Source organism: Cryptomeria japonica, chromosome 1 (assembly GCF_030272615.1).
Source record: "Cryptomeria japonica chromosome 1, Sugi_1.0, whole genome shotgun sequence".
Taxonomy (NCBI): domain Eukaryota; kingdom Viridiplantae; phylum Streptophyta; class Pinopsida; order Cupressales; family Cupressaceae; genus Cryptomeria; species Cryptomeria japonica.
The window spans coordinates 133,480,560-133,492,655 of NC_081405.1; the positions used below are offsets into that span (position 1 = coordinate 133,480,560).

General features: G+C 31.6%; 1 protein-coding gene across 1 annotated transcript; it reads right to left on the reverse strand.

Moving 5' to 3' along the window:
- Positions 1-4,026: 4,026 nt before the first annotated feature.
- On the reverse strand, positions 4,027-5,797 carry LOC131063038 (probable aldo-keto reductase 2). Its single transcript, XM_057996806.2, has 5 exons — positions 5,484-5,797; positions 5,180-5,377; positions 4,915-5,087; positions 4,727-4,829; positions 4,027-4,582 (listed from the first exon to the last, which is right to left on the reverse strand). The coding sequence occupies exons 1-5, from the start codon at positions 5,691-5,693 to the stop codon at positions 4,244-4,246; spliced, it is 1,023 nt and encodes a 340-aa protein (XP_057852789.2). The 5' UTR covers positions 5,694-5,797; the 3' UTR covers positions 4,027-4,243.
- Between the last annotated feature and the right edge of the window lie 6,299 nt (positions 5,798-12,096).

A 12,096-nucleotide genomic window follows, 5' to 3' on the forward strand; every position in this document is an offset into this window, starting at 1 on the left:
GTTTGTGTTTGTTGTAAAGATGTTTGTGGATGTCGTAAAGATGTTTGCGGGTGTGGTAAAGAGGTGTCATTTTAAATTTTCAACGGTTTATAAATGTGAGATAGAGGTATGTTGTTTTTTTGTGGACAGACAAGTCTAGAATTAAAGTATATCAACTAAAAATTGTATTACTTAAAAGTTATTATGTACAAATAAAGTTATTAGTAAAACAAGGTGGGTGCACACCCATGTTTGTTTCTCTCAATATAGCATTTTTAAATTTTATCAATATCAAAAGATAATATCACAATTGGTTGAGGATGATGGTATGTGATATAAGGCCATCTCCCAAGGTTCAAACCTCTAGAGGCACATTTGGGTGAGGTTGGACCCATGGGTGACTTTGGTAGATTGGATCACCCTAGATCACTACATTTATTTACATCAAAAAAAGATAATGTCACATTACATAGTATTATTTATTTGTGACAATTTGTATGTTTGTGTCAATATATTTCTTCATTTAAATTACTTTCTTAGTCAAAAGTATTTTTTTATTTTAATTTAATTTTTTATAAGTATTTTATTATGAATTTTTTTATATTGTAATGATGAAAATGGTTTGTAATAATATATAAAGTTAGAGATGTTGACAATATATTCTGACTTTTTTCCATACAAAAAAAAAAGAAGATAATGTCACATTACATAGTATTATTTATCTATAAGAGTTTGTATGTTTGTGTATATATATTTCTCTATCAATTAGAGGTATTTGTTTACTTTTTTTAATTTTTTTTAATAAAGTATTTTATTATTAAATTTTAGATAATGTAAAGTTGAAAATTGCCTATTTGTATTTTATGATTTAGATTTATAATAATTAGCTTGTTCTTTATGCGTCGATTATTACATAAGATGTTGTATTTTAAATAGTTTTTAGTAGATAACATTATTTTATTTGAATTCTATTATCATAATCATCCATAAAAATTGGTCTTGATTCTAGGATGTTCAATTTTTTTCAAATATAGGATAACCACAAGAAGAAAGGATCACTTAAGTGAGTTTGACTGAAGGCCCTCCTAACAAAAGACTTTCATTCAATGTCCTCCTTTTGAAATTACCTTCAATCAAAGGTAATTTTTATTCTTCATTTAAACCACATTAACTCATGGTAAGCCCTATATATTTAAATAAATGTCACTCATTCAAAGGTGCTAAAAAATTTAGCCTTTAAGACTTGTTTTTGTGAAATGTGCCAATAATAATTCAATATTCTTCCATCATATATGTATAGTTTCATACTTGGATTTGTATCTACGCTCATAGAAATCACTTCTACACTCACATAATTAAATTTGATAGTTTCATAGTAAAATTATGTATTAGCAACAACCATCTAATAGACAATATTTTTTATACCATGACAAATGGACTTTTGACATCTACATTGTAATGTCTTTATTAGATCTAGAGCTATGTACCCTTACATTTAATTTATTAAATTTCACATTAATTGCATTGTTTGATATCAATCCTCACTCACAAATCTTAGTGTTAGGTATTGTTTTGATATTTTCTTTAAAGCATTTATTTTGTGTTACATTATTTGGTGAACCTAATCTTCATACACAACTAGGGTTAAATGACCTTACACATTATCCTTCTTTCCAATTAGGGTTTCCAAATATTTTTTATTGCATTCATTTTATATAGATTTTATTAGAGTTTGGATATGCCCTTGTTCAAGATTTTATGATCTCACATTGATTTGGGTTTGGGCTTGTTACCTTCCTGGAAATTTCTAAGTATGTCACTAAGTTGTTATGTCAACCATTTATATTATTATATCTCTACTTTTATATGAAACTAAGTTGCAGCTTCCTATGAAAGAGAAACGGTCGGCCATGTTTTCCTATTTATACAATCATACATTCACTTCTTTTCCTAGTTCTAAAATTTTTGGTGAGGAGGAATCATCTCAGTGGTGGAGGCCAAGTCTGCTGCAGATAAATACCACGCAAGAAAATGAGTAATTTCATTGCCTTGGCCATCTTTGCACTTGTTTTAGCTGTGTTTTGTGGTAAAGTTGGTCTTTTTAGCAGTAGTCCAAGTATAAAGTTGGTTATGTTTTCATTGTGTCTTACCATTATTCTTAGCTTTAAAATTCGCTTGGGGTGGTTTAATACTTTGGAAAAAGTTGGAGATCATTGTGAAGAGAATGAGAAGATGAATGAGAATGTATTGGGCAAAGAGGAAGCCATTGATGAGGATGAGCTGCCTCCTGAAGAGCTCAAATTCATGTGCACGCCTGAACCCATTTGCATTGATAACAAGCAGTTCAATGAAGTGGGTTCATCTCCAATAGTCAAGAGGAATACTGATAATCAGAATACCTCAAAAAAAGTGAGAGATAAGGTTGTGGGTTCATCTGAGCTGATGGTTGTGGAAATTCCATCGAATGATCATGTTGTTAATGAGCATAAGGAATTGGAGGCATTTAACAAGAGGGTCGACGATTTTATTGCCGAGTTCAACCGCCAAATTTGTCTAGAGAGGCAGCAAACTTCGTCACGCGGCTACAGGCAGTTTAAGTTGGGCAATATTTTCAGTCTGATTGCCACACCAATTCGCCTCTTGACATACCTTTAGATTGTTCATCTTTTGCATATCATTTAGCATGGATTCTCACAAGGCATTTCTTTTAGTTGATCTACATACATGTCTTATTGATTATGATGTATTGTTATCCTTGCAGCTTATGATCTTCCATCCTCGATAATCTCATGTTGTTATGTGTTATGGATAGGGGTGTGTAGTTTTTTATATAGTTGTTGTTTTATCATATATTTGTTTTTCCTTCCTTTTTAGAGTTGGTTTGTGCTTATCCTTTCCTCTTATATTCACTTATTTCACTCATCCCTTAGCTTCACATCAAACATAATCCTCCTATAGCTTGTGATAGTAATGACCATGCACTTAGTGAGGTTTTATCCCATGTTATTGAGATTACACTCACTTCAAATATTCATGATATTATGACACCTTACAATGATAGTCCTCTTCCATTTCATGATAAGTTTATTTTTATATGTTCATATTATTTCAATAATGCACCTTGTCTTGAATCTAAATATAATGATATGTGTGATAGACCTTGTGTTGAACATCAATATGTGCTTTGCAATGACCATTATTTTACATCTCATGTAATTCTTATGAATGCTCATGATAGTCCTTTACCTAGTAATAAATTTCATGATGATAATATATATTATGATGTAAGCTCAATAGCTTTTCATGTCGATGTTATTCATCCATCGTTGCCTCCTTTTCCATTACACGATGATAATGTTTCTCTTACTTTGTAAATAATACATGATGATTTTTATGATACTATTAATGCATCTTTACATATTAAGTATTTCTTGCTTGGCAATTATGAGGTATTAGACAGTAACATCTTATATGTTTGTGAGTTTTGACTTCATTTGAGTGGTAGTGTGTTATAGTGGTTTGATTAAGTCTTATTCTATTATTTAAAAGTGGCCTCGACACATTATTTGATTCCCCTTTTTTCTAAACATGGTATTCACAAGAGTATTATGGACTTAGTTGAACCTTTTTCATGACGATATTTTGATATTCATCCACTGTCTTCCCTCAATATCCACATAGCTTAGGTATTTTCATATCATTCTATCTCTTCTTATGGATATGCCTACAAATTTATCATATAGTTGGACACACACATTAGATGCTAGCAAGAAGTCAAGATGTTTCATTTTAATTAGTTTTATCGTCTACTATAGTTTATCTCCTCATATACCTGAGATCACATTTAAGGTGCATCTAAGAATTATGATGTTATTCAACAACTTAAAAATAGATAACCACAGATATTTGCTTATGATTTATTTTGTACGTAAATTTAATATAAGGAAACCATGCAAAAAGCCTTCCATTAAAATGCAAGACTATCTCTTGAAAACAAAGATAGTTTTACTTATTACATGTTTTTTAAAATATACTTTGCTGAAAATCTATCAAACAAAATATTTATATATCTCTATACAACTAATGTGCATTATACAAGGTTGTCTTTTGAGAAATACATGTGTAGTCAAATCAAACTTCCCATGTTATACTTTAGGCATCCTCCTTGACATAATATTTCCTTATTTAAAAAAAAGTAAAATCCACTTATATTTATCTCAAACATATAACTAGTCATGTATAAAAATAGTACAATCAAAACTACTTATAACCCTTTCCATGAAGACAAAGGAGGTGTTTCCGAATTGATCCATGTAAAATCTTTGTCATGGTATCGATCTCCATAGACACCATTAGAAGACACCGTGTCTTCTATTTCTTTCATCTCCTCAATTGTCAACTTTACATAAAGAGCGCCAATGTTCTCCTCAAAGTTCTTTACTTTGGTTGTCCCTGGGATTGATGCAACATCATTTCCTTGGTGTTGAATCCAAGCAAGTGCAAGTTGCCCTGGGGTACACCCTTTTCTTGAAGCAATTGATAATAGTGTCTCAAATATAACCTTATTCCTTTCAAGGTTTTCTCCTACATACCTTGGCAAAAACTGTAAAAAAGAAATATTTTTTCAGAGTTAAAATTGTTAAAATTATATGAAAGCAAATTCGTAATTAAAGTATACAAAATAAAGTTCAAAACTTAACAGATAATAAAACCTGTTAATGTAGAGAAGAAAGAATGATGCAAATACCTTTCTAAAATCTTGATCGTCTAAGTTTTCAACAATCTTTGCCCCAGAGGAGAAGAAACCTCGACCTAAAGGACTATATGCCACAATTCCAATACCAAGCTCCCTACAAATAAAAACTGAAATGTTGAATCACTGAAAATACGACAGTTTGAAAGACAATAAATTGTAGCTTTCAAAAACCCACATACCTGCAAGTAGGAACAATTTCTTCCTCCACATCCCTGCTCCACACAGACCATTCTATTTGAACTGCTGTAATGGGATGAACAGCATGGGCTCTTCGAATTGTGGATGCAGAAGCCTCAGAGAGTCCAATATATTTTATTTTCCCCTCTTCAACTAGTTTCTTCATTTCTCCAATCTGCCATAGATACACAATCATCCAAAGTAGGGAACAACAGACACACATTTTATCGAACAGTTTCCATACAGAGAGAAGGGTAAAGTACATACAGTAACTTCTATGGGTGTTTTGGTATCAATTCGATGTTGGTAATAAAGATCAATGCAATCCACATCAAGCCTCTTCAGACTCGCTTCACAGCAAGCACGAACATATGCAGGATCTCCATGAATGTTCAATTTCCCATCTGTAAAGGTTACCCCAAACTTGGTAGCTAACTGAACTTTATCTCTTATTCCCTTTAATGCCTGCAAATCGAGTAAGAAAGTTGCAGATTAAAACCCACCCATATGAGAATCCAGAGAAAAGACTTATGAAAATCAGATTAAATACAGTTAATGCAAGGTATCCTACCTTTCCAAGGAGAATTTCGTTAGTGTGAGGACCATACACATCAGAGGTGTCAAGAAAAGTAATGCCCTTGGAAACAGCATGGTGAATGAGGGAGATCATTTCATTTTCGGGCTTGGGAGGACCAAAAGGGGCAGTCATGCCAAAGCAGCCCAACCCCTGTGCTGATACTTCTAAACCCTGGCTTCCCAACTTTACCCTTGGTACCGCCATTGCTGTTCTGCTTTTGCCTCTGCTTTTGCGAGGGCTGAGAAACAGAGGATGTTTTTACAAAGGGGCAAGTTTTAAATCACATAACATACATTTTCTCCGTCTTACCTGCTCAACTACTAAAGGGACCGGTGAATGATCGACTGGGCCCTCTTTTTTGAAAAGCTCTTCGCAGCATAAAAAATTGTACTAATTAAAAATCATTATGTACAAATAAAGTTATTGAATTAAACAAGGTGGGTGGGCACCCATGTTTGTTTGTTTCGATCCCTATAATTTTAAGTTTTGTTAATATCAAAAGATAATGTCATAATTGGTTGAGGATGATGGCATGTGACATGAGGTCATATATCAAGGTTCAAATTTATGTAGGCATATTTAAGTCAAGTTCGACCCTTCAATGACTCTGGCAGACTAATTTGCATATGGTTGCTTAGTTGAAGGTAGCCAAGTTCGACCCTTCGATGACTCTAGTGGACTGGTCCCTGCACATGGTTGCTTAGTCGAATGTAGCCAGATTTGACCCTTCGATGACTCTAATAGATTGATCCCTGCAAATGGTTGCTTAGTCGAAGGTGACTTGTGGATTAGATGTATGCTTACTCAAATAGTTGTAATCAATTATATAAAAGTAGAGATGGACACCCATGTTTGTGTGTGTAGATATAATCTTTCAGTTTCTATTAATATTAAAAGCTAATGTCACATTACATAGTATTATTTATCTGTGAGAGTTTGTATGTTTGTGTATATATATTTATTCATTTAAATTTCTTTCTTAATCAAAAGAATTGTTTAGGTTTTTTTTTAATTGTCCTATGAAGTATTTTATTAAGTTTTGAATAATGTGATGATGAAAAATGTCTTTTTATGTTTTAGATTTACGATAATTAGATTGTTCTTTATGTATTGATTATTACATAAGATGTTGTATTTTAAATAGAAGTCAATAGACAACATTATTTTATTTGAATTCCATTATCATAGTCATCCATAAAAAATGGTCTTGATTCTAGGATACTCTATTTGTTACCTTGGTTTAGGTTCACCTACATAGAGAATTTAAATCATTTTTATGTTCAAATTTGAAGTTTTAAATTTCAAGCATTGTCTATTTTTTATATTGATCATTGTAAGCCAATTAAAATATCAATTATTCCAAAATACATGCTAATGAGGTGTATTTAAGGATTAACCCTAATACATTTGGATCATCTAGGAATGAACAAATACAATCCAAAAAACATCAATGAATAAATGAAATTCGACAAAATATTATTAAATCAACATTACATGACCATTCTAGAAGCATATTACATGTTTGTTTGTTGTCTTTAATTGTTGTTTTGAAGTTTTTGAATCATTCCATTTAGAGGTTTGACTAAGGAGAACATAAGCTCTTATGATTCATTTAAAGATTCTCCAAAATTATTTGTAAACACCAAAAGTTCTCTATTGAGGTCTAGACATCAGATAGTTCTAATATTAAATTATAGTTACTTTAGATCACCACTAGGTGGAAGCATAAAAGTGCATCCCATTTTTTGGCCTAAATCTGACACTCATAAACATTTTTAACTAAACTTTTTAACTTATAGAAATCACATTATTAATAATTTGAAGACAAAGTAAACTAGTGGTCCTTGAGGCTTCCTGTATAGATTTTGAATTTATTAATATTTAATAATGAATTATTTCTTGTACTTTGTACTAATTTTAATGAGTAATATCTTCCCATTTAAATAATTTTATTTAGAAATTAAATCAATTCATAATTTCTCATATATATATATATAATTTAGTTCAAATTAATAAATAATTTAGACACATCTTTTTTCATGACACATTTTTTTTATATTTAATTAATTATATTTGTGAAACAAGGATTCAATATAAAGGGCAATCATTTTTTTTAGATTTTTTCTCTCTTTTTCTATTTTCCCATGTCGTTTCAAACAAAGACTTTAATTTTTGCTCAAAATTATATGTTCATTAGAAAAATGAAAATTAAATATAATAATACAATTATACTTTTCAAAATGCTTACTTTAAGAACTGCAATCTTCTAAAATCTATTGTCGTTACAAATTTATTTGATTTTTGAAAAATTACCTCAAATCAACATTTTTCAAATATAAGATAACCACAAGGAAAAAGGACCACAAGAAATGAAGGCCTTCTAGACAAAAGACTTTCATTCAATGTCTTTTTTTTAAAATTACCTTCAATTAAAGATGGTTTTGATGCATTTTTTAAAAAACATCAAAAAATACCTTCATTCAAACCCCAATGACACATGGTAGGCCCTATACGTTTAAATAAATGTGATTCATTCAAAGTTGTGAAAAAAATTTAGCCTCTAAGACTTGTTTTTTGTGAAACGTACCATAATAAGCATACTAATTCAATAATCTTCCATCATATAAGCTTAGTTTCATACCTAGGTTCATATCTACACTCATAGAAATAATTTCTACACTTGCACAATTAAACTAGAGAGTTTTACAATCAAATTTTGAAATTAGCAACAACCATCTACTAGACAATATTTTTTGATACCATGGCAAATGGACTTTTAACATCTACATTTTGATGTCTTTATTAGATCTAGAGCTAAGTACCCTTACATTTAATTTATTAAATTTCACATTAATTAAACTGTTTGATAGTAATCTTCACTCACAAATCTTAGGGTTCATTACTGTTTAGATATTTTCTTTAGGTAAATTTAAATGAAAGCATTTATTTTTTGTTACATTGTTTAATGAACCTATCCTCCTACACAACCTAGGGTTAAATGACCTTAGGATTTATCCTCCTTCCAATTAAGGTTTTCAAATGTTTGTTATTGCATTCATTGATCTTATTAGAGTTTGGATATGCTCTTGTTTGAGCTTTAATGATCTCACCTTGATTTGGGTTTGGGCCTTAAAGGCATCATATTTATTTGATCCACTTACCTACCTTTAGATTGTTCATCTTTTCCATATCATCTAGTATGGATTCTCGAGAATGAGGAATCGCCTTTAGTTGATCTACATATCTTATTGATTATGATGTGTTGTTATCCTTTGTGGCTTATGATCCTTCTACCCTTGATAAGCTCATGCCATTATGTTTTATGGATAAGGATGTGTCATTTTTTAGAGTTGTTATTTTATCAGATATTTATTTTTCCTTTATTTTTAGAGGTTATTTTGTTGAACACACTCGGATGTTGAGAAGGGGGTGAATCAACATATAGAAAAAAATCATTCATTGATTGGTCCTTAAAACATTAAATCCAAATTTTGCAGAAGTAAAGAACATAACAAAGCATGCACCACACAAAGATGACAAAATTTTATGTGGAAAACCCAATGAGGGCTACAATGTATGTTTGAGACACACTGTCACCTAAACTTTCAAGCCAAGTCCCATTGCCCTAAGACAAGATACAATGAATTGTGGATTAAATATCACTTCTTTAGGGAAAGATACAATATCATAAACATCACAAATTTAAAATTAACAATGGTAATTGAACTACTGTAAAAGAAGCATCTCAAATACTAGTAATGCAGTCCTCCTTAAAGGTCAAATTTGATTTTGTCACATTAAATGTGCACACTTCATAAAATTCTCATTTATGCATATATTTGCACTATATATTCATCACACACATTGTACACCATTCACAAATGATTTTTCTTTATATATACCCTTCACAACATCTCAAAACTTCTTAGGTCAGCCAAATAAGACTCAATAAGTGAAACATGTGACAATGCATAAGTCAACCCCAAAACATAATTCAAGTTTATCAAAATAGATTGTGGAACAATCCAAAACATAGTCAACCCCAACAATATGGCAAGATACCATCAAAATGTACTTCAACCCAAAAATAATGAGTTCAGACTAACCACAAACATTGGAACACTCTCGGCCAGCCACAAACATCAAAACTGCACCTAAAAGATTGATCTTTGATACAACTATTCTTCAAAATACAGACCACCAAAAAGACATGTCACCCAACAACCATCATTTTCCATCTATTTCTTGAAGTAACTGAACACTAGAAGTCCATGCACAAGTAGTAGATCACTGAACTATCAAGCACACTATGAAACTAGTAGATTGTGTAGCAATAAGTCATAACCATTTCACCAAATGACATGAAAAGCTTGTCATAGATCCAAGACACTATCCATATCATTTTCCCAAATCTGCACTATCACAATTGTCCATGCAAAAGAATGCTCCACATTCTTTCGTATGACCTAAAACTTCTCTTATATCAAAATGAGACTAAAAGATCAAACAAGTATAACTTCTTCTATAGTCAATGAAAATAACTGAAAACTTGACAGCATGCATATAATCCATTATAAACCCAAAATTAAAATCTGCACAACAAATAGATGCAATTTAGAGAAGTGTACAGCAAAATACTAACCCACAATCACATAGAGATTTACTGACTCAACACTTAAACATTTTCCTTCAACTACCAAATGTGAAATTGAACCAAGTCAAACACTAAGAGTTCTCCAAGCAACTAAGCTCAACAAGAATGTCTCCAATATGAATGCATGATAAACCATGAGAATCTAACATACCATTGACTTTAGACAAATATGCAATCGACTACTAAACCCCTGGATGGACTGCCACACCAAATAACATCCTATCACATCAACTCCAACAACTGATATACTCAGCATACTGTCATCTAATATATCGGTAATCATAGCACATCCATCTCTGTTCCAAAATAGCTGACAATACATATTGCTATCTACATCAGTGTTGACATTAATGACAACATACATTACCCATATTCTTTTACTCAAATCAACAAGTTTCCAACAATTTTCTCGTATATCATTAACGACAACACTATCTACATATCTACAAAAATTTGTATATGCTACCCCTTAGCTTATTTCTCCCCTTTTGACATCAAGGACAAATGGTGTACTATTTATATTGATAAAAAATTGTATTGTACATGCTCCCCCTAAATATGTGCATACTTTTAAAAAATTCTCCCCCTAATTGAATTATCCTTCTATGAACTATAGAAAAATGCATTTGAAAACAAAAAAACTTCACCACAACAAAAAATTATTATCGTAAAAAGCAACTCACTATGATGAAGATAAGACTCCCTTATAGATAACTTTTATTTTTGCCAAGGTGGATTTCCACTCATTTCATGCAAAGACAAGAAGATGATTCTAACATTCAAACTTCAATAGAAGACTCTTTTACTCAACTAAGGAGCCAGGAGCTTTCATCTTGTGTTCTACTTTCTCTAATTCCTCCAATAACTTAGAGAGGGAGGTAAGCCTCAGATCAAAAATGTCTCTAAGTTGATTATATTGTTTTTTGATTTGTTTCTTTTGCTCCACTAGTACTGATAGTTGTGTTCATAATTTGCACCCTAGTCATTCCATCCTTATCTTTCCTTAGATCATAAGAGCTGGTAGACTCAACAATCTAAGACTCAAGAGAGTCTATCTCATTTTTTTATGTTTTTAGTGGATACCATCCACTTGTGACAAAAGTAGAATAGTGCAATAGCTTCACCTACACATTTTTTAGAAGTTTTTGGGTTATCCTTCACCTACACATTTGTCAGAGACGTCAATTAAATTCTTCTTTGCATCCTTCTCTGCATTTGACTTCAATTTAAATATATAATATTTAAAAGAATTGTTGATGTTTAGTACTTGGCAAAGATTTGTTAACTTTTACTTTTGGAAGACATTCTTTCAAGACCTTAACCTCATCCTCAACAAGGTTGGATTCCTTCATGTGTTCTTGCATGTATTCCCTTCTAACCGATGTACTCAATATATCACTTAATTGAAACTTTTGAAGGGAGGAAATGTTAGAAAGATCGTTCTATCCCTCGTAAGTAGGTACTTTTAATTGTTGTAGAGACATAATTGATTCGAATTGCACTTGATATAAGTCTTTAAAGGAACCTTCAGAAGGAGATGATGATCCCTTACCAATATCTGAGCTAATTTCAAAGTGGTTCTTACCCTTCTCCATCTCTGCACTTGTAGCACCATCTGAATTCTTTTCACCTTTCTCTATATCAACATCAAAAGTATTTACTACAGGAGGAGGAACAAATTTCTCATGTTCTGCATTCTCTAAACTAGTCTCTTCCTTTTCCACTTCTACTTTAACTTCATCCTTCCACTCTATTTCTAGAGGGGGATTAGTATCTATTTATTGTTGTTCATGCACCTCTGGAGTAGATGTATCTTTTGGTTCACCTTCTTCATCACAAGCAGATTTTATTGTTGCATCCTTTTCATCATTCTTCGAAGTTGTAGTCTCCTCACCTACCAAAATGTCACTCAAGGTATTGGCAGTCATATCCTCAATTTTATTAATCATTCTC